Source organism: Gopherus flavomarginatus, chromosome 4 (genome assembly GCF_025201925.1).
Source record: "Gopherus flavomarginatus isolate rGopFla2 chromosome 4, rGopFla2.mat.asm, whole genome shotgun sequence".
Classification (NCBI taxonomy): Eukaryota; Metazoa; Chordata; order Testudines; family Testudinidae; genus Gopherus; species Gopherus flavomarginatus.
The window spans coordinates 180,675,499-180,700,027 of NC_066620.1; the positions used below are offsets into that span (position 1 = coordinate 180,675,499).

A 24,529-nucleotide genomic window follows, 5' to 3' on the forward strand; every position below is an offset into this window, starting at 1 on the left:
AGAAATAAACCTGATTGCGTCTATTTAAACATTCCCTGTCCCAATGATTCATTCTAGATATGGAAGATAATTATTCATACTTGTTTCAATTCCTGCTTATAGCATTGCTTTTCTTTGTCTTCACTCTTTCCCAGAAAACCACAACACGCAGACAAAGGGAAGGTCCCCCCCATCTCATTTTAAGAAGTTCTAGCCCTTCCATTGACTCTTTTGGTCAGGAGCCCACTCCTTTTCCTTTACCTGGGGAACTTTAACCCTTTACAGGTAAAAGAAGCAGAGAACAGCCATCAAGAGTGACTTTATAGCTAACTAGCTGGCTGTCCATAAAAGGGAGCTACCTCCCCACCCCCTTCATCTGTCACACCCATTATTGGATGCATAAGGGAAATGTCACTAAACAGTAACAGGAGAAAATAAGCCTTTAAAGGAAAAGTTTGACTGCATTAAAATGCCACAATATTTGTTAGACTTGTGTGTTGTACTTACTGGACCTGATTTGGAGCCACACTCTGAATGCTTTTCATTGTTCCTCTAGCATTAAGCAGCCCTAAACTAATTTGATTCATTCTACATAGGCTGTCCCATGCATAGGGTGACTTTTGGGTTTTATAGACGACCCTATAGCTAATCCTATGCTATTAGTGTACAGAGTGTGGCTGGGACTTCCTTGCATCCTGGTAATGACCAATGGTCATGAGTCTGATGGCAGCAAGTACAAATTATTTCTCAAATGTGCATGAAGCAGAGCAAAACCAGGATAATAAAAGCACTCCTCTGTTCAACCCTCCCTCCATTGTATTTGACTACTCCATAGCTGCTGCCGAAGATCTGACCTTGTATATGCTAATATTATTGATATACTGATACATGATCTTAGTATTACAAAAACATATTATGACTTTTGGAGAGTGAACAAGTTCTGTGTATTATGTTTTTATAAATATTGTGTGCACTTAGTTTACCTGTGTGATATTATCCTGTCCGAATGCATAGACTTAACTCACAAAGAGACTGTAAGCAGGAAACTGACAGGAAACTAAACAATTGCAAAGAGAAGTGCTGTCATAGGGAATACCAAGAGTTCTTGGGGAAATCATTAAGTGGGAAATAATCACTGGTCTGTCACCCACTAGGGTGGCAAAGTTTACTCTTTCCAGGCTGATTTTAGGATCGAAAGGTATACTAGAGCTTGAAGATGCTCGCCTAGGCAGGAAAGGGATGGAGGGCGAGGAGAAGATGAAGGTAACTGGGCTAAATGGAGCTTATCATAGCTTCCAAGGAAAGATGAAATTGTTGGTAAGGGGAAATGTGCATGTAGGTCTCTCTTGTTTTATATTTGCACTCTGCACGTTCTGCAACTGTGATGAAAGAATAAATAATGCTTTGTTTTGATGAAGCTATTTTCGAATCATTTTAATTGGCTCATTGGTCTGACTTATGGAGAAAAGGGGCTTACAGAGGCCAAACTCAGTTGAGTTTGTTAAGTTAGGAGGGGAGGTTGGGAGAGGGTGCATCCCAGAGATTCATTTTAAGAGTGGTAGGGCTGCGTGAAGGCAGCCAAACTTGTCACTAGAAGGGTGCACTCGAGGGCGACTAAAAGCAGCATATATAAATGTTATTTAGTATCTGTGCATTTAACCAAGCAAATTTTCAACTGTCTAATGAACCTGTAGTTGCAAAACATGATCTTGACCATTATCATGTCCAAGGATAAGAAATTCCATGCACAATATAATTAAGAGAACAATTTACAAATGTAAAAGTATTAAAAATAGTGGTCATGAAAATGATGTGCTTTGGTGAACTTGTCAAATAGATTATTAATAGATTATTACCTTAGTAAGTATTAACTGATCACTAACAAAGGTCCATCAAGTCAGCTATCAACCATCCTTCCTTAAACTATGGCCAATGCCTGATGTTCTGTGTAAAGTGGTTCCCTCCCCACACATCAGCAAGGGAATTGTACATGTAAATCAGTGGCAAATCATCTCTCCCACTGCACTGTGATAAGCAGATTATGTGCTGCAGTCTGATGATATATTGCCTAAACATTATCTTTTGTCCTGATTGTGCCTGCTAATTACATGGGTGGAAACCTCCTCCACATCTTCTGTGTGGCCCAAGTAACAACCGGCCACACCTATTTGCCTGTCCTTAGGGAATTACAACACTGCTCCATCTCTGCACCCCATTTGGTAATCCACCCCATTCATCATTTCATGCATGACAGTTGCAGGGCGAGCTATACTTTTAGTTCCTCTAGAATGCACACCTCTAACAGGTCTGGCTGTTTTCACCAGCCATCAGATGGTCCTACCACTCTTACACGGGAGCTCTGGGCTGCAGGCTGATGGCAGGGGCTGCCCGTGACTGGGAGCAGCACAGCGGAAGGAGAGATCTGCACCCCCTGAAGCGGTGAGTGCACACTCTCTGCATTCCAAGTATCTAAGAGGAATTGTTTTTTCTCAGAGTAATTTTTCCCCTATCTCCCACAAAAGCAGGGCAGATATGACCCAACCCCAAATGTGGCTTTAATTATGACAATATTGAGCTCTTAGTTTCCATAGATACATATGTGGTTAATAGTCATTGGCTACTGCAATTCAGCCACAGGGTTTGGTTAAGTTGTTGTGATTGTGTTCAGAGGTTCATTATATGCGGTATGAAATAGCAGTACCCTTTGTGATCTTCCACTTAATTTAATCAAATGTTCCTTTATTTCATATTATGAATTCTAAAAAGAAAGTCCTGATCAATTGCTGCGTAATTTTGAACTTTCCAACTGACATTGTCTTTTCAAACTAAATGTCCCTTAGTCATTGCAATATCTTGCCAAACTTCTAACCATCTTCTCTAGACTTCTTCAATCTCTCTTACAATTTTTAAGATAAAGTGACCAGATATAAACAGTACAGGGCTACCGTTGTCTAGGATCTAGAAGTATGTTCAGTATTTGGCTTTCGACCTGGTCTCTGCCTTCAGCTTCTCTTCCACAGGTACAATCACTGAGGGAAATGGGCAGCACATATTCCCCTCACAACTTGTCCCTCCACCTCCTTAGGAATGCTCCTTTCAATTCTGCCTACCTATGAGTGGGGATTAAAGCAAAAGGCTTCTGCCCCTTCCCACTAAAATATACACGTGCTGCCGCTTCTCTGTGTGATGCTTTCCTGGACCAAACCATTCCTTCCCACCACACACATACTCCTTGTTGGTGTAACCCTGGGTCTCTGCAGCAACTGCAGGGGGAGGAGGAAACAGAGATCTTGCAGTGCTGCTTTATGCTGTTCTGCAGCAAACTCCTCTCTTTCACATTGAGGTGAACTACTGAAAGTTTAGGAGTGGCAAGAAGAGAAAGACGAGTGGGAGAATCTGCAAACAGAGAGATTGAGAGTGGAGGAGCAGGGAAAGGGAGGGAGAGTTTGGAAAGAGGAAGAAGAGTGCCTGGGTGAGTGTGGGTAGTGGAAAGGAGAGGAGGATAAGTTGTGTGTGTGAGAGTGAAGAGGAGTGATAGGGAGAGAATGAACAAGTTTTGAGGAGGGGAAGTCAAAAAGAGAAGAAGAAAATGAGGTCATAGGTATACAAGGGGCAGTGCTTAATTTGTAATGAAAGAGGTGCCAGGGCTTAGCTTCAGCAAGCCCCGGCACAAATTAAGCATTGGTGGGCAACGGGAGAGTGTCGTCTGCAGGCTGGGCACCCAGTTCAGCACCACCAGCGTCTGGGCAGGTCATGGCTTGGTACAGAGAGTGGTGGCTGCTGGCTGGGATCCCAGAGGTGCTGTGGCTATGAACTGCCAAGCCTAGAGGTGCCAGGGCTCAGCCCACTGCAAATTAAGCACTGACAAGGGGTGGGGCTGAGGGAGAAAGTGAGAAGTAGGAGAATGCTTTATGAATGGAAGAGGAGTGGTTAGGTGTGGATGTGCAGGGTTGCATTAATGCATAGACACATTAGGAATATGACTAGTACTCCATCTCCTGGAGTCATGTGATGTCACAGTCTAAGCTTTCATTTAAAAAAATAGTTATTTCTTTTATTCATGATTGGTAACAGGAAATAAAAAGGAATGGGATAAAATGAGGGCCAGACCTTGCTGGCAGTTCTGCCTCATTCTTGATTTTTTATTTTTCTCCTTCCTGATCACCTCCCCCAAGTTTTTATTATTATTATTATTATTATTATTTTTAAAAAATTCTGGTTGCACTTATCTTTTACTCCTATTTGGCTTCTACATTTCATCATAGCCTCCCTCTTGCCTACTCTCTTTGTTAATTTTGCCTTGCTCTGTGATGATTTTTATATTTTAAATAACCTGACCAATATTGTGCACAAAGCACTCACCTATCCTTCTTCAGAAATAAAATTCCTGGCAATTCCCATTCAATAAAGATGTAGTGGAAGGGGGAGAAGGATTTTTGCACATTGACTGTGCTCTTGACTTTTTAGAACATGATCCTACAAAGATTTATTGTCAGCCATAAGGTTTCAAACAAGATTTCCAGAGGATGCATTTTTAGGTATTTATATTCCTGCTTAGTCATAGTAGTTTTTATTCCTGTTTGCTCAAAATTATATATATCTTTCTCTTTTTAAGATAAATTTCAATTTGTCTAAGGATTTTTAAAAAAATGTCCTCTTTATCCAGGTTTGTGATAGTTTTCTTCATAGTTTAAATATCTTAATTCTAAAGGTTCATAGAATTGAGTTACAAGAATCACTCGTGAAACTCTGAAAAACAAATGATTTATGGTATTCATAAATTGCTTGTCCAATCTATGTGTCAATAAGCAGTTAAACCCGTGTATCTTGAGGTAGTTATAATGGGTTATTTTATAATTATTATTTCAGAAGATTTTACAATATCAATTTTTATATGTCAAGTGTTTTAGAAATCTATCTAGCTTTGATTGCCATTTATTTATTTTCTTGAGATATGCACCAAAATAGAGATGCAAAACGGGCTACTAGTTTATTTCCTATAATACCTCTTTTGAATGTATGGAGCAGTTTATTTCTTGCTCCTTATTCATCACTTCATTAAGAAAAAATTGATCCATTATTAATTTCGTTATTACATTTCTTTTTCTTCATTTTCAGCTACATTTTAAGGGTACAGTTGCTATTTACTTTTGTAGTATTCTTCTATTTGGCTTTCCGCTTGGTGGTTTTTCTGCAATATCTGTTTTGTACATATATTGTTATACATATAAAACTTAAGTATCAGAGGGGCATCCGACGAGGTGGGTATTCACCCAAGAAAGCTCATGCTCCAATACTTCTGTTAGTCTCTAAGGTACCACAGGACTCTTTGCTGCTTATATAAAACTTAGATGTCATAACTAATCATTTTTTATCATTTTGAGCTGTTAATTTTATGGGCCATTTCTATCAAGCAAACTGGGCACTATGGGATATTTTCTGCAATCCAATGTATTTGAAATGTAATTAAGGTGTTGCTGTGTGTTTGATTTTCTATAGACTTTGATAGAGTAGAGTCATTAGTCCACCTTGTGATGATCCACCTGTTTGCTTCCATTATAAATTAAATGGATGATAATAGAGTTCTGAAATAATTCAGCTAATAAAAGGACCAGATTTTCAAATGGCCTCAGCCTGCCCTCTATTGCCCATTCCAGCAAAAACTTCAGCATATGCATAACTTTAAGTAAGTGAGTAGTCCCACTGATGTGCAGGTTCGGTTCAAATTCTGAGTGGATAAAATTTGGGTAATTTTAATTGAATTTAAATGAGTTTCCCCCTGCTTTTTGAGCTAAAATGTAACAAAATGGCTTTTAGTTGTGTGCCAGCATTTTGATTGAAAAATCAGTTGTAGATGCAAAATTGTAAGAACATGTTACAGAATTTAGTTATCTACTGATTGGCACTGACAAATCAGGCACAGTGATTAGATGTCTAAATTCTTTTATTGTGTCTACAGCATTATAAACACAGCATTATTCTCTGATTCTGCAAAGACTCATGCAAGAATTTCGCCATTTAAATACTATAAATAAATTGTTTATTAAAAGGAAGGAGAAAACCAGTTTGAGTTAAAAAAAAACTGATCTGAATATGTACTGGAGATTTGAATTGAACCAGATCAAATTTTTTTTGGAGTTTCAAAGTCCAGTTAACTACTATTTCAGTATTTTTTTCTTTTCTTAGTACCTATGCACTTCTCTGTGCTGCATATGGAGTTGAAATCAGAGTGACCATCTTACGATGAGACTTCAACCCAAAGTTTGCAAATACTTGAGAGTCTGAGTATGTCATGTGTTAGGATATAGATATTCAGACCTGTCTGCAAAGGCCTATGCTTTAAGAATTTAAGTGTATTCTTATCACTTAGCTAGTTGTAGAGGTATAAAAGAAAGAATCAAAATCACTGTTTGCCGGTGTAAGGGCCTTCTCTTACTGGGACATTCTGAGGCCCTGTTCTTAGGCTAAGCCTTTGGCTAAGCAGCAGAGGCAGCCATAAGATGTGAAGCAAATGGTTACATCCTCACATTCCAAACTAGTCAGACTGAAATAAGGTGTGTTCTTATACTGGGATAGGCAAATTGAGATAACCAGCTTGGTATAAAATCCTCCTGGAGATAAGGCACTGGTAGGTTTTAACCTCAGTGCAGCTTGTCAAGGCCAACACTATACCGCCACCTGGAATTTATCTTGCCTAGCTACATTGAAGTATAAACTAGTGTCTTGTCTCTACTGGAATTTTACATCAAGATAAATTCCTTGATGTAAACATGTTCTTTTTTTTCCCACCAAAACATAGCCGTAAAGAGGGTAAGTGTCTATCTAAGTTCACTCATGAACTATGTGGAGGACCAGGAATAGAACATCAGTCTTCTGATTTCCCTGTCTGAACCTTAAACAAAACCAACCTCTTTTCCTTGATCTGCTGTTTTACTATATTTAAAGATATTGGAGATGTAGCTATAATTTTGTTGGCTCTGCCATATTTGATTTGACGTATGACCTGAGCACGTTACATTGTCTGACTATGTCCCATTTTCCCTAGCAATTATTATGAAGCTTTGAGATCCTTAGATTTGGAAGGGGATCATTAGAATTGCAAATTATTATCATGCGCAGTACTCTGTATCTTTGTAGTCTTGTAATAGCATCTAATTTACTTTCCAATAATGACTGGGAACCCAGTGTGGGTTAACGAGGTTTGCAAATTAGCAGATAAGCAAACAAATGTGTTTGTAAAAAATATCAAGGATCTGGCATCACAAAATGTACTTTGTTCCTTTGTTTTGTCTATTTCCCTTTATTTATGATTATAATAACATGCAAGTATAAGCAATCTGTGTTATTGTTTGTAGGAGAGTCTGAGCAGTACTGTGGTATATTTTGTTAAAGTAATGAAGTGTCTGAGCATTTGGTTATTAAAGCTGTGCTGATGAGTGGTGAAGCAATATTTTGGTGAGAATTATTGAGTTTACACAATAGCAAAGTGAGAATTGGAAGATCTACTGTATTTACTGCATTCTTTCCTACAGTATTAACATTTTAATGAAGTTATAGTTCAGTAGAAGAATGTAGAGAAGCAATAGCATTACGTTGGTATAGAATATTTTTTGAAGTAAGTTGACTGATAGCAGAGGTAATTATGTATTAAATAACAGAGCTAGACAACAAAGTATGAATCATGCTAAGATAAAAATGTGATCATAGCAACGTGTTTCTGTGTTCAGTCTGTGCTCTTACTGTACATTGTTTCGGTTCCATGCTCTGGTCACATTCAAAAGTTTATCTTAAGTATATAATACAAATGAGTCACTTCTTCTCTTCGAATCTCACCTGGGGATGAATCCTGAAGTTCCTGCACATGTTAATACATCCCTTACTCAGGCTAAATTCCCACCGGTTTCAAGTAAGGTTTCGTGTTGTGTGAGAGCTGAGGGCAAGATTTCAGAAGTGCCGGGGAACTTGTGTTCCTCAGTTACTTAGGTACTTTGGAAATTCCATGCTGAGTACAAAAACTCAGCATAGGCATTAGGACTGGCCATTTACAGTTTAAGATTTGTAGAGTACTTATAATTAAGGCCAGATAAATATTTCAAGGCATATTAAAGGCCATATAGTCAGCATGATGTTGTGAAATTAAGCATATTAGCTAGTGTACTAGCACTGTGCTAGAATGTGGTTCTTCAGGGTGTATCTAGTTCAGAGATAATAAAATCTTACTTATGACCGAATTTCAAGGTTACTTAAAATACATAAAATTACTTTTAAAATAATTGTAAAATCATTACAATTTATTTGTAATAACTTTAAAGGAAATCAAAACTGTGTGAGATGAGCAACAAAAACCCTTGGAATTTTATTCTACCAGCAAAGAAACACCAACAATTCCCATTTGAAGAAATGTATGCAAGTGTAAACCCCTGGAAGCACGGAATGTGATGTAATTCTTTTAGTGATGGGCAAACTTCAATAACTAGTGAACTGCTTGGTTTCAGATAAGCCAATGGACTTATCCGCATGTCTTTTGGTTGGAAGCAGATCTCATAGAATTACTAGTGCTGCCTGGTTTTCACTTGGCCACAAATACTGTGGGAACAGCCCTTTTGTAATATTTCAATATTGCTATTTCAGGTCGTGGCCAAAACCAGAAATTGCAGCAGCACATAGAGTGTTAAATAAGTGACATTTTGGAACCACCCTAAATGGCTGGGTTGAAGCATGGGAAAAGATTTGGACATCTTTTTTGTCAGAATAAATTTTCCTATCTCTAATCTTTATGGGTCCAGTCCCATCCACTTTCTCTCATAGCTGAGGCAGACCCTCAACACACCAGATATCAATGTGATACTGCTGCACCAGACAGACAGGATTCAGAGAGCCTGTGCAATATGGATCACACCTCTAGGGGGGTTCCCTACAGACCGGCATGGAGTATAATTTAGGGAGCAGGTCTGAGGAAGGCAAAGGGGAGGATGGGACAACAGGTTTCAAATCTAAGGCCGCTGCCCTCCATTAACTGTGTGGTGTTCTAGGCAGAAGGAGAATTTCTGTATAAATGGTGTATTATGCTGCTATTGAAGCTTGAGCTCTAATTTTTCAAAGGTTTTACTCTGCAGATTATTCATATGGGCTGGGTGAATGAAAGACTGGAGGGAACAGGTTCATCTCAACTCTACAAATACAAGTTCCTGGCACTGAAGGGTTCATCCTTCTACATTTTCAGCACTCCACCGGTAAGAAACCAATTTATTTTTTGTAAGGTTTTGATTACTGATGCAATCCTTTTGGAAGCACTGGAAATGAATTCTTTCCTATTAAATAAAGCTATAGGCTGAGATTTTCAAATGAGCCTAAGGGAGTTAGGCACCCAAATCCTATTGACTTGCAGTGTGATTTTGGCATCCCTGAGAAGCTTTTGATAATCCCAACCATAAAGTTCTGGGGAAATTGGATTGTTAATGGCACACAGAGCTTTTGTTTTCAAGGCACTGGTTCAAATTCCCCTCGGGTTGGTTGTGACCAAAATTTGCCATCTAACATTGGTTCTGAGGCCTACCTGTATGTGAAATGAGCTGGTCCTTACTCTAATTCTTCTAAGGAAGGAGTTCATGTCACAGTTAGAACTAACTGGTGTTGATCTTTGCCAAAAGGCCATGGGTTGAATGTTCACAAGGGATGAATTATCCCTACAGCTCCTAGACATGGGACATTCCCCAAAGGTTACAGCATACTGGTGGGGTAGTGTAGGATAAACTATAGTGCTACTGTCAGAGTTGTACTTTTTCTGTAGATAAAATGGAGGACATCAATCTCCACAGTTAACTAATCCCCTGTCTATCAAGAGTACTAAAATTTAACTGAAAGAAACTGAATAAAAGTAAGCTAGAGAGTTCTAAAAATCTCAAAACAATCCATACCATATCACATCATAACCTTCCTATTCTTTTGCATCCACTTATACAATAGAGTGCTGTTGCTTTTGGGGGAAAAAATTGTAAAGAACAAAAAGGAACATTAAAATAATAACTGCAAATTAACTGCCTGTTTATGCCCCCATTGAAGTCAATAGTATAACTTCCATTGCTTTCAGCTGAAATAGGAGCAAATCCAGGCACTTTAAATATAAACTATCTTACTGGAGTGCAGTAAAGTGAGAGAGAGGATGATTTATGAACCTTAGTCAGTAGCAATCAATAACTCAGTCCCTCTTGCACTATGCTACAGTTCCAAGCCAAATGGTCCTATTAGTTTAGTATCATCACGGGTCAAAAATGGCCAAGTACCAATCTTTTGCTTAATTTGGAGTTAACAAAAACTAGATGTGAAGGACTCAGTTTAAAATTAAATCCTCAAATGCAAGTAAACCAAAAAACACCTCCGCTCAGAGACTAATATTTAAATCAATTAGCCTATTGTATCTGTCTCTAGTTAAAAGACAGTAAAGCACAAAGAAAAAATTAAGCCAATAAATAATATAACACACGACAGTCTTTTATGAATCTTAATTATGGTTTTCAGACCTATTGTAGAAGGGGAATATTTGATATAGTTAAAGCTATTCATCTCAGTGATACAATCAAAGATAAACTAGTTAATTTATCAAAATCCAGCTCTCTGCTGATATCAGACAGTGAGAATAAATGTATTGTAGCGTTTTCCCTGCATTATCTTGATATATCTACTTGACTGCCATGTTTCTGGAGATAGTCTGTAGTGGTATTGCTCCTTGTGAAAAAGTAAACAAGATAACTAACGTGGCACCTTGTATTAATGCCATGCTCATGCCCATTGATCAGATACTGTAGTAAAGACTATAATATAAATGACTAAATTAGGTAAATTCTAAAGCTCAATGAACAGTTTTTGTGTTTTTTATTCATGTCACAAATGCCATGTTACATGAAACTGTGGCTCTACCACTCACCGATAGGGCTGTTCTCAGACTATCTTTATTTCTTTAGGCTAAATATCCATTACTTTTTTATCTTTTTATTGTTGTGTAAGTAATAATAATAATAATAATTAATAACAAAGTAATGAGCAATTGGAAATTGGCAGGATCCAACAAACCCGAACACGGGAGAGGTTCACAATTTCAACCTGGATCCAGATTCAAATTTCCCAGCTGGCCTCTATATGTATAATGGCCACAAAAATGTGGAATCTGTGGCACTCCAATTTTGGATTCCCTCCTTTGAACCTTTGGCTCAACCCTAATGACATTTTTTTAAAAAACTCTCTAATGTTATTAACTATTATTCCTATGGTTTATGTCTATATAAAGTGAAATCCTGAGTGTAACATTAAAATAACTCCAACAACAATTAATTGTTGTACCACAAACAAATTTGTTACTGTGATTGGTTTGCTTGAATTTTACAAGGCTAGTTATTATGTTCTATTTTAATCATGTTGCCGTTATGCTGTACAGCATCATGAGAACATCAGCAGGTGAAGCACTTTATAATTAAAATTATGTTACAGTGTGTATTTTGATTTAAATATGCAAATTAGATGGGCTGTCAGATAAAATGGCTATCTTCAGTCTTGAGGATCCTGTTCACAGCTTTATTGCCCATTTATATCAAGCATGTCCACTACAGTTTTTACTCCTGTTCTAGTCCTTTGTGTAAATGGACTGTAAATCATACTTGGATTTGAACATAGCTGACATCTTTTCATGAAAATAACCCATACACATGCTAGTCATGGGCAGAACTCAGAAGAAATGCTTCATAAAGGTTCAGGTCTAGTGATGTTTAGCAACTGAAAGGCGACTCACTGTGGAGCTATGCTCTGCCAAAATAGTTTCTGCAAATGACAGATCATCAATTTAGCAAGTATATGTCAATCTATTTGTACTTGCTTTGTTTATTATTAGGGCTGTCAAGTGTTTAAAAATTAATTGTGATTAATCTCATTAAAAAAATTAATCGTGTTTAATCACGCAAATAATAGAATACCTTTTATTTAAATATTTTTGGTTGTTTTCTACATTTTCAAATATATTGATTTCAATTACAACACAGAATACAAAGTGTGCAGTGCTCACTTTATATTTATTTTTATTACTTTTGCTTTTTACAGTGCAAATATTTGTAATAATATTTTTCAGTTCACCTAATACAAGTACTGTAGTGCAATCTCTTTATCATGAAAGCTCAACTTAACAAATGTAGACCTATGTACAAAAAAAATTCTAAAATAAAACAATGTAAAACTTTATAGCTTACAAGTCCAGTCAGTCCTAATTCTTGTTCAGCCAATGACTCAGAAAAACAAGTTTGTTTACATATGCAGAAGATAACGCTGCCTGCTTCTTGTTCACGTCACCTGAAAGTGAGAACAGGTGTTTGCCTGGCACTGTTGTAGCTAGTGTCGCAAGATATTTACATTCCAGATCCGCTAAAGATACATATGTCCCTTGATGCTACCATTGCAGAGGACATGCATCCATGCTGATGACATGTTCTGCTCGATAATGATCCAAAGCAGTGCAGATGGACGCATGTTCGTTTTCATCATCTGAGTAAGACGCCACCAGCAGAGGGTTGATTTTCTTTGCTGGTGGTTTGAGTTCTTTAGTGTCCGCATCGGAGTATTGCTCTTTTAAGACTTTTGAAAGCATGCTCCACATCTCATTCCTTTCAGAATTTGGAAGGCACTTGAGATTCATAAATCTTGGGTTGAGTTCTGTAGCTATCTTTAGAAATTTCACATTGGTACCTTCTTTGCCTTTTGTCAAATTTGCAGTGATCATGTTCTGAAAACGAACAACATGTGCAAGGTCATCATCCAAGACTGCTATAAAATGAAATATATGGCAGAATGTGGGTAAAACAGAGCAGGAGACATACAATTCTCCCCCAAGGAGTTCAGTCACAAATTTAATTAACACATTATAGCGCATCTGGCATGTAAATATCTTGCAATGCCAAGTAAAACAGTGCCATGAGAACACCTGTTCTCGCTTTCAGGTGACTTTGTAATTATGAAGTGGGCAGAATTATCTTCAGTAAATGTAAACAAACTTGTTTCTCTTAGCAGTTTGCTGAACAAGAAGTAGGACTGAGTGGACTTGTAGGCTCAAAAGTTTTACATTGTTTTGTTTTTGAGTGCAGTTATGTAATCAAAAAACTACATTTGTAAGTGGCACTCTCATGATAAAGAGATTGCACTACAGTACTTGTATAAGTGAATTGAAAAATACTATTTCTTTTCTTTTTTTGCTGTGCAACTACTTGTAATCAAAAATAAATATAAAGTGAGACCTGTACAATTTGTATTCTCTGTTGAAATATAATAATATACTCTGTGTTGAAATCAATGTATATGAAAATGTGGAAAAATATCAAAAGATATTTAATATATTTCAATTGGTAGTCTATTGTTTAACAGTGCGATTAATCACAATTTTTTTAATCATGATTAATATTTTTGAGTTAATCGCATGAGTTAATTGTGATTAATCAACAGCCCTATATATTATTCATCTGGGAGTGCTACATTGTGGCCATGGTAATGTCAACATGTGTGTCATCAGATATTGTCCCTACACGGTCAACATAACCATTTGCCAAAAATTGATAAGTTTAGACATAAAACTCAATATCTAAAATAAGCAGACTTGCTTACAACAATATCACCAGAAAACAAGTTATATGCAATAGACTATGAACTACAGACCTTGGGGATTCTAATTCCTAGAGTATAAACAAAGGTTGAGTGACCATCATAGATTTTCCAGCATGCATCTTCCATCCTTGTTCCGTAATACTGCAAGTAGTATTATTGGATTTCTCTTATGCTGGAAAAAAAATCTCATCAACTTTCACTTGTTTGACCTTCAGAGACACATTTTCCAAAAGTATCTTGCATTTGTTCATGCATACTTTTCCCTTGTGTGTTTCAAGCACCATCACCTGTTGCTGCTATGTTCTTTCTCTTACGCAGGCATGTGATAGAATTTACCAGTACAAAGGTGAACACTTGTCCATAGGCAAGACAAAAGCAGTCACTTACATGTGGTTATTAAAGAGCATTCTTAACCATTTGTAAACACAAAGTTGCCTGGGCACAAATGGAGGCTGGATTGAAACCCTTTGAATTTTATTATTAAAATCAAAATGTTTTACTCTAAGTACGCTGCCATAACTAGGAAATTTACCATAATAATTTAATGCCCTGAAAAGGCATTAGATACGGAAAAATAATTTAAAATCTAATTAATACAGTGGTTGTATTAAAAAGTCAACATTTGCCAGAAGATAACACAAATCAGCTTACAATAGAGATGAATTTAGCTTTCAGTGAACTCTCCAAAAGATTTTGTTCCTGGGACTAAAATGTCTATATGATTTGCTATGCCAGTCAAGTCATTTGCAGAGCTGTTTTGTTGGGGCTCAGGACAAAATCTGACAGTTTACAGATAACAGGTTTTATTCTGCCTTACAAAAAGTAGTTAAAAATATGTCTGGTACCATGAATGTTACTGAGGAGGTATCTCAAGAGTGGGAGAGGAATCCTGGAGGCACTGGAAAGTGTACGGCTTGGAAATTTCTCAGTAATCATGGTTGGCTCCAGAGAATAATTAAGGGCTAAAAAAAATGCCTTTTTATTGTAGCTGATTGAGTCTGTCTTAGTTCTTGCTATTTAGACCTTATAATATGTAAATAAAACACCAAAGAAATGTGATTACACAGTATGATCTATGTGCTATTATAAGGCAGTTTCCACTTCTGACTGTTTTTACTTCACTTTAATTTTGTTTACTTTCGAAAATTTTAAGAGCCCAGTTATAATTAAGGGATGCTGGAAAGGTTCCATTTTTATAAGGCAGTACCCATGTTCCCAGCTATACAAGATCAAAGGTTGCATGGTACATCCCAATAATACAAAGTTGGGGGACCAAAGCAGAGGACCCCTCCTATTGTTAACATTATTTCACAAGGAAAGCTTATTTTAATAATAACATGAATTCACCTCACTTACTATTTGTGATGCACTACCATCTTCCCAACAAGTTTTGAAACAAGATTTCTTTCTATTATGGCACCCACCCCAGCCCTTCTTTATGCTTTGTAGAGATTTTAAAAAGAAAAGCAAAACAGTGGCTATTCAGAGTATGGAGACACTAGCACAATTCCTTCTCTCTAGCATTCAGTTTGGCCCTATGGTGAAGTATAGGCATCTCAGAACATGTGCATGAGCAGCAATATACAAAAGCGGGCCGAAATCAGTCTGAATTCCAGATTTGCTATATGCTACAGAGTGATTCATTAATTTCTGAGACATTAAGACAGCCAAGCTGAGAGTGATTTTAGCACATATGTATTGAAAAGACTGTAAAGGTGGAGAGTGAGTGTAGGGTATAAGGTAATATAACAAAAGTGGTGGTCCACAGGAGAAGCACCACAAGTTGTTACAGAAGGCATCATTTATTTCTAGAGCAAGCCAGGTTTCACCTTTAAAAAGAAACTTTAATATAAAATCATAGTCTTGCATACCCAATATCACACCTACTCTGTCTTCTCTAATTGCTTGCGGGTATTTTCGTTATTGGAAGGTAGCCTTGGGGCAAGGCATTTCAGTCCCTCCACATCAGTAGTGTCTGATCTTCTTGTCATCTTTTCTGGCATGAGTTTTGCCACATAATATTATTGATCAATAGTAGCTGCCAATGTTACTTCTCATTAAAATATTTAATAACTTTCCTCTCACTTACACAGTTTAATCCAATAGGCAATTTATTATTGATGGATTTTTCTGAAAAGTCTAATGATACAATAGAATGTTTGAAAGAAGATTAATGGAGTGGTTTTATATTGAAAATGGAGTCTAGTGGAACAAAAAAAAATCGGAATAATATTTAACTCTCCAGCAATTTTGTATTAATCTTTACATTTATCAGATAGTAACATTACGTTTAAGCTTTTGTATTAATTTCACCGTCAGGGTTCCCTTTTTGCATAGTACAGTATGATATACATGGTAGTAAACTGCAGCAAGCCCAACCCATCTGTAACCTACTGAAACCATTTACCGTGACTGAGAAGTTTAAGAGCACTGAGCAAACAAAACAGGAAGTTTAAACATACTTAATGTAAACAAACATATTCTGTTAGTCTATGTTGAAAGAAATTTGTAGATTTAAAAGGCAAAAATATGTGTTACTTTAATCTAAATGCTAAAAATGCAATAGAAAAATAAACATCCTGTTCATCATCTCCAAATATTGCAACAATTGTGACCTTGTTAATCTTCCAGATTTCATACCCATGCAACATATAGGATGAAATCCTGGCCCAATTGAAGTCAGTGACAAAATACTTTAATGCAACCTGGATTTCACCCTCTATATTTAATGATAACCAGGAGTTCATCTGTGTAAAGAGTGTTGCTAAGGTCCAGGAATATCAAGTTGCCAGTATTATAACAGAAATAAAGTAATTTTCAGCTTTTTAGTTTGTCTTTCATTCAGTGGTGTAGATTCAGGAAAGGGCTGACATTTCAGCTCAGCAAGGGCCTTTATCAAAGATTGGGAATTTCTAATTGTGCTGTAATGTGCTCATCCTAAAAGCTTACACAAAAGAAGCTGTTCATTGATTTCTAGTTTACAAAGAGAGTCTAAAATGTCATCAGTGTATTGAAAACCAGTTAAGTCAGAGTAAAGTAACCAGCACATAAATTTACAATTATTAACGTTGTGAGCCAAATTCTCTCCTCTCATTTCCACCGATGCAAGTCCATCGAAAACAAAAAGTATTGAAGTCTGTGGGTTTCCACTGTTCTAACACGTGGGAGAACTTGGCTTATATTATATAAACCCACATGAAAAAATCTCCCAAACCCTTTGCACTGTGATTTTCAGTTCTTTGTATGTTGGCATTGAAATTGACAAGATTGTTGAATTTGTAGAAGTTGTGTTGGAAACCTATTGATATGTTGGCAGGTTGGGTGTTCAGGTGCTAGAGAGTTAATACTTGGAGGCTGGTTTCAAATTTGGTGTGAATTAACTTGTAATTCCCTTGCTTTTTATTGTTTGCATTGTGAGGAAATTCTCTTGAACAGCCTTAACATAGGGTTTTATATTATTATTATTTCCTATTTTTTTTAATGTAGCAGGATAAAAAAGACATGCAAATATGGGGGCTGAAAGCTCGGGGCTGGATAGAGGGGCTAGCTGGGCAGTGGTGCTGCAGAGAAGCCAAATAATTATATCTTCTCTATAGAAAACTTTGCATTCCCAGTACAAAGAGCTATAACCAACACCTCAGCTTCCTCTGTGTGCTACTCAAAACTTTTCATGAAAAGCTATGCGAGTTTGGCAAACTAAAAAAGACTTCAGCACTGGGGGAAGAAGCTAGAGCTTCAGTTACATTTCTCTGTCATGAGTATAAGGTTTTAAACTGAGCAAGTATGACTGTTTCCCCATTTCCCTAGTTTCTCCAGCATTATTCCACAGCCAGTCTCTCTCAGGACCTTCAGCCAATTTCCATCACCTACTTTAAGTCTTGATCAGGCATCTTCTTTCTCCCGTCTACTGTCCCATTATCACTACCTGTGGTGGGACAGGTTCCCACCCCAGTCAAGAAGAATCTTTTGGATTGGTCGTGGGATCTTTGCTTTGCTGTACTTTGCTTTTCATTAGCACTCAGAACTTTCAGCCTGGGGCTTTCAGCTGTACAGGGGATTAGGAACCCTGCCCCCCTTGACAGCGACTGTTTACCCTTTTGCCTTGTGAAGAACACTGGGGTGAGCATGGACTGTCTTGTGGGCTGCAGGATTATTCTGTTTTTCTTTTCCTTTCTTTTGGAGTGTGCTCACACCCGTGGGGAGAGCTGCCTGCCTAAAATTTGTGGGGTGTGATCTCCTGGCTGCACTCCAAACCTGTGCTAAAGCGACGCCTATGGCCAGAGCATGATGTCTGGGATGAGAGAAGTGCCCAACCTCACCTCAAAGGTAGAGGGTACAATCTATGTTGCTGCCCTCAGAAAAGTTTTTTTTTTTTTTTGGTAAACAACACGTCTAAACTGTCATACTTGCAAAATACAGTCATAAAATATGTTTATAGTTTACAAGCTGAAATTAGATGAAGCGATATAGAAGGGGCAGCAATGGTGAGAGTTGGGGAGGCATTAGCTTGTGGGTAGTTGCTCAAAAAGCGGCTTTCTAAAGACTCCAGGAAGGCCAAGACAGGATTACACTCCTGAACATCTTAAGAGTTTCACAGGAAGGTCATTCTTCTGCAAACTTTAGCATTTGTACAGGAGAGCAGACTCTCTTCTGAGGACTTCCCAAGATCTAGGAGACAAACTCTGGGAACACTTCCTTGCTTATAACTCATCTGGTGAAGCCTGAGCTAAATCACATACCTATCAGAGCTGTAGGGCCATCCTTTTGACAAAGAATGCCTCCTTTGTCATTTTCGCCTTAGGTGGCTTGTCCTGCCAAAATACCCTGTTCAACTCATCCTTCATCAAAAGTTACTAACACAAAATAACTTAGATAATGTTATATTCAGAGTAAAAATTTACAACAAACGTACAGTACTCTACTCAGAGTAAGCACTGTGAATTTGGATAGTAAACGCTGTTCTATGTATTTATTTATTTTGAGAGCAAGAAAGAGAGATCATATAGTTTCACCCCTGTTTCAAGTGCAATTCTTAACGCAATCTTTAATTTTGGAGATATATGGCATTTCCATAATTCCGTAATACCTTTTCAATATGATTAAGAAAGTAGCACTAAAGTGATTTCTGTAAGACTGTGACTGCCTAACTGATCTATTTTATTCATATTTCCTTTAATTGAAAAATTAGTGCAACATTATTTTGGAAGTAATAGAAACAATTAAACACCAACAGACTGTAATTTATCTGTGTTCCTCCTTGCAAAGAGATTAAAGGAAAGAAAAAAATATGCATAATGTAATGAGTGCAGGCACAATGATTTGAATATGAAAAGCATTATTTAATGCTAAGTATTACTAATTGTAATTATATACAAGAACCAAAGTAATATCCTGAGATTGAAGTCACACTCTATTTTAGGGCACAGGCTTTACCATGAGTGCCTTAACAGACAGACATGCCTGCATCTGAATTATAAAGTTAGTTATTAATTTTATTCCATCTCCCTACTAGTACAAGACTGTTCCTTATTGTTCATTTTTTCAGTATCTGGTTAGTTTTAAATGTCCCAAAGAGGGCTGTCAATTAATCGCAGTTAACTCCTGTGATTCGCTCAAAAAAATTAATCTCAATTAATCACAGCTTTAATCGCACTGTTAAACAATAGAATACCAATTGAAATTTATGAAATATTTTGGATTTTTTTTACATTTTCAAGTATTTTGATTTCAATTACAACAAAGCATACAGTGCTCACTTTATATTATTATTTTTATTACAAATATTTGCACTGTAAATATAACAGACAAAAGAAATTGTATTTTTCAGTTCACCTCATACAAGTTTTCTAGTGCAATCTCTTTATCATGAAAGTGCAACTTACAAATGTAGACTTTTTTTGTTACATAACTGCACTCAAAAGGAAAACAATGTTAAACTTTAGCACCTACAAGTCCACTCAATCCTACTTCTTGTTCAGCCAATCGCTAAGAAAAACAAGTTTGTTTACATTTACAGGGGAAAATGCTGCCCGCTTCTTATTTACAATGTCACCTGAAAGTGAGAACAGGCGTTTGCATGACACTTTTGTAGCTGGCATCGCAAGGTATTTACTTGCCAGATATGCTAAACATTCGTATGCCCTTCATGCTTTGGCCACTGTTGCAGAGGACATGCATCCATGCTGATGATGCTCATTAAGAAAATAATATGTTAATGAAATTTGTGATTGAACTCTTTGGGGGAGAATTGTATGTCTCCGGCTCTGTTTTATCTGCATTGTGTCACATATTTCTTGTGATAGCGGTCTTGGATGGTGACCCAGCACATATTGTTCATTTTAAGAACACTTTCTCTGCAGATTTAATAAAGCGCAAAACAGGTACCAATGTGAGATTTCTAAAGATAGCTACAGCACTTGACCCAAGGGTTAAGAATCTGAAGTGACTTCCAAAATCTGAGGGACGAGATGTGGAACATGCTTTTCAAAGTCTTAAAAGAGCAACACTCTGATGTGGAAACTAAAGAATCTGAACCACAAAAAAAGAAAATCAACCTTCTGTTGGTGGCATCTGACTCAGATAATGAAAATGAACGTGCATTGGTCCACACTGCTTTGGATTTTTATCAAGCAGAGTCTGTCATCAGCATGGACAAATGTCTTCTGGAATGGTGGTCGAAGCATGAAGGGGCATATGAATCTTTAGTGCATCTGGCATGTAAATATCTTGCGAAGCCAACTACAACAATGCCACTTTCAGGGATATTGTAAACAAGAAGCGGTCAGCATTATCTCCTGCAAATGTAAGCAAACTTGTTTTTCTGAGCGATTGGCTGGACAAGAAGTAGAACTGAGTGGACTTGTAGGTGCTAAAATTTCACATTGTTTTGTTTTTGAGTGCAGTTATTCTTGTACATTATTCTACATTTGTTAGTTCAATTTTCATGATAAAGAGACTGCACTAGTATTAGGTGAACTGAAAAGTACAATTTGTTTTTTACAGTGCAAATATTTGTAATAAAAATAAATATAAAGTGAGCACTGTACACTTTGTATTCTGTGTTGTAATTGAAATCAATATATTTGAAAATGTAGAAAACATCGAAAATATTTAAATGAATGGTATTCTATTATTGTTTAACAGTGCAATTAAAACTATGATCAATCACAATTAATTTTTTAACCGCTTCACAGCCCTAATTCCAAGCCTTGGGGCTTTTACCACCTCTTTACCACAGGTTAGAACAGCTCACTTCAGGAATATTACTTGATGTAAAGCTATTTTTCCCTTTTAATTTAATCCCATTACATGTGGTTGAAATGCTAAATAATTCTACCTCTCCTTTCAGCAAAATCCTACACCCACTGAAGTCAACAGGATGTTATGCCATTAACTTCAGTGGGGTCAGGATTTCATCCTTTGTGCCTGTATCCTTCATATAGTTCCTAATTTCTACAGTACTTTCGCTTAGTTATCACATTAGCAAAGCTTCTGTATAACATATTACAACCACTTATTCTTTCCTCTTAAATCTGTCCCACAAACTCCCTAATATTTGTTTTTTTTTCTGAATACACTCCAAATTGTCTATATTTTTCTGGCAATGAAGGTTTCCAGAACCTGAGCCAAAGGTCACTGAGATTAATTACTCTTTCCATGTACTTCAGTGGGGTTTGAATTAGGTTTAGACTGTAATACACTATTGTAGCTGTAATCCACTTAATGTTGTGTGCCTAAATTTTGTTCTGTGACATGATGTTTCTTCCTAACTGTTTAATCTTAAGAACCAAAGCAAAAGACATGGGCAAATGCAACTGCCATTCAGTAGCAGCTAAGTAGAAGTCTGAGGCAATAAGTGGAACTCCACTAAACCCATAAATAGATTATCCTACTTATTTTTTTTCTTCTGACCACTAACAAGAACTAAGGATTCTCCTAGCTCTAATTTTTCAGAAGATTCTTTTCCTTTCAATGACTAGGTATGAAATAATGAGTCAACCATTGGTTTATGGTGTAGAGAGCTGTTCTGTGAGAAGCATGAAAGTCATCTAATGAAGGCAATTATTTTAGGCCAAATCCCATAGTCTTTAGTCATTCCTTATTCAAGCCTTAATCAGAGACAATGGGACTTCCCTATAGATGAGGACTAATCAAGGAGCTGCAGTATTTGACTCACTGAAAATATGTTCTGACTATGTAATATTGCCTCCCACAATCAGATTCAACAGTAAATTCTAGTCACCTCTGTTCGTGTGTTATTGCTGGCTTCTAACAGTAGTAAAGGGAAAACTTAAAGTTAATATTTGGTGTATGCGAAAGAAGAGACTTAAAATTGTTTTACAAAGTGTAGTTCTAAAACAACATACTTTTCATAAAGGGGCTCAGGGACAGATGTAATATCAAAAATAGCTTTTAATTAATTTTGTTAAAAACTAATTAAGGTTTCAAATTGACAAATAAACATTAAGTACACCTCTACCCTGATATAACGCGACCCGTTATAAGGTGGGTTCACATACAAGGCGGTAAAGCTCTGACACACTGCTCTGAGCAGCGTGTTAAGGGTGCCAGGCCGGAGTCCAGGGGTTCGATAAGAGGCAGAGGATTTCGGGGGTGGTCAGGGGCTCCTCCCCCAGGTCTGGGGGGCAGGAGCTGTGGGAGCAGGGCAGGTGCAACCATTTAGGCGGACTAGGCGGTTGCCTAGGGTGCCGAGATTTGGGGGCGCCAAAAAGCACCCCCCAATTTTTTTTTAAATGGTTGAGCAGCCGCTGCTGCTGGGATAGAGAGGGAGTCTGAGCTGCCGGCGGCAGCCAGCAGCCCAGAGTGTCCCCTGGCTCATGGCACCTCCACGACAGCCCGCAGTCCAGGGCCCCTCCTGGGTCAGGGCGCCGCAGGCGGCTCCAGTGGAGCTGCCGTAGTGGTGCCTGCGGACGGTCGGCTGCTCGCGCGGCTCCGGTGGACCGCCCGCAGGCACCACTGCGGCAGCTCCACCGGAGCCGCGGAGCACCGGACCCTCCGCAGGCACCACTGAGGCAGCTCCACCGGAGCTGCGGGACCAGTGGGCCGGGGCGGTGAAATTGCCGTCTGCATAGGGCGCTCCAAAACCCTACCACCGGTTCTGCGTGGGAGGGCACTTTTGGGGGCCCCATAGTCCCAGAGTGTCCAGGGGAATTAGCGGGGAGGCCTGGAGCAACCTGCTCTGCTTCCCTTGCCCCGGCCCCAGCCGTGTCACTCAAGGGAGGGGGCTTGGAGGAAGGGATCTCCCCTGCTCTCACTAGCAGCAATGCAAGTGGAGCAGCCCATCCCCAGCCCACTCCACTCTGCCAGCTCCCAGCCACAGCGCTCCGCTTCCCGCCACAGGTGAGTATGGGTGGCGCCCTTTCCCCAACCTCCCCGCGCTCACTGGCTGTGTGAAGTGGAGTAGCCTAGCCCCAGCCAGCTCCTCTCCGCCAGCTCCCAGCCGTGGCGCTCCACTTCCTGCTGCAGGTGAGTGCAGGACCTTTCCCCAGCCAGCCCCCAACGACACGGCTGGGGCTGGGGCAAGGAAAGTGGAGTGGGCTGGGGCTGCATCGCTCCACTTCCCGCCGCAGGTGAGTGTAGGAGGGCATCCTTTCCCCAACCTCCCGCACTCACCGGCGGCGGGAAGCGAAGCAGCCCAGCCACAGCCAACTCTACTCCAGCAGCTTCCAGCCGTGGCGCTCCACTTCCCACCGGGCAGGTGAGTGCAGGAACTTTCCCCAGCCACCCCCCAGCAACACGGCTGGGGCTGGGGCTGGGGCAAGGAAATCGGAGCGGGCTGGGGCTGCATCGCTCCACTTCCCCCGCAGGTGAGTGCAGGGGTGCAGCCTTTCCCCAACCTCCGCACACTCACCTACAGTGGGAAGCGGAGCACTGTGGCTGGGAGCTGACTGAGTGGAGTGGGCTGGGGCCGAACTGCTCCGCTTCCTGCCGCTGACGGTGAGTGTTTGTCAGGGGGCAGGGGGTGGATAGGGGTCGGAGCAGTCAGGGGTAGGGGGTTGGGTGGAATCCTGGGGGTGATTAGAGACGGGTATCTCTGGAGGGGGCAGTTAGGGAACAAGGAACAGGGGAGGCCAAAGCAAGTTTGATATAAGGCATTCTCACTTATAACACGGTGAGATTTTTTGTCTCTGGAGGACAGCGTTATATCGGGGTGGAGGTGTAATTTTCCTTGAGCTTTTTTGCCCTTGAAGAACTGCTGCTAAAACAGATACAGAATGATTATGTAAGCAGTGTTTTTTTTCATACAGTGTATGGAAATTATTTTTTATTAATATTTAAATTGTGAAAAGTGTCAAATGGAGAACCTCAGAAGATAAGTCCCTCTACCTATTGAACAGATCCAGCATGGACAGGAGCAATACTAGATTCCCTTCCAATGTTCCTTAACCTCAAACTGGAAATCCTCCTATGAGGGATAAGAATGTAACTCAGTCCTCAGATCCTGTTTTGAAATCGTCAACAGTGATGCTTGTTAGTTCCAATTAAGGTGGACATCTGACAATAATGTCAATTATGCCAAGAACTGGGCCTTAAAAAATCATCACAGTGGGCTAATCAAGTGATTTTTTTTAATTTGCTTTGTGCTTAAGAACCTCAAAGGTTCTCACTTTTGCCTTCTTCTACATGGACTAGAGGCTTGCTCTCTTTTAAAAAATGAGAGCAGTGGTTCTCATGTAATCACCTGACTCCCAGAGTTGGGGCTTAACCCCCCCCCCAGTCCAAATATCACTGCAAGTTGGCAATTTTTCTGTCTTACAGTGTCAGCAGAACACAGGGTCAAAACCAAAAGACAAAGAACTCCACCTCAGTGTATGTTACTATTACCAAGGGCTTGTCTACATGGCCTGGTAGTGTGGACTATGGGGGTGTGAATTGCAGTGTGCTCTGAAGTACA

General features: G+C 38.9%; 1 protein-coding gene across 1 annotated transcript in view; it reads left to right on the plus strand.

The window, feature by feature from the left end:
* The window catches only part of SNTG2 (syntrophin gamma 2), a 272,147-nt gene that overhangs the window by 187,322 nt on the left and 60,296 nt on the right, over window positions 1–24,529 (plus strand). Inside the window, exon 12 of the mRNA XM_050951641.1 lies at window positions 9,096–9,212. Coding sequence (XP_050807598.1) covers window positions 9,096–9,212 — 117 coding nt within the window. The remainder of the gene's footprint in view (window positions 1–9,095; window positions 9,213–24,529) is intronic.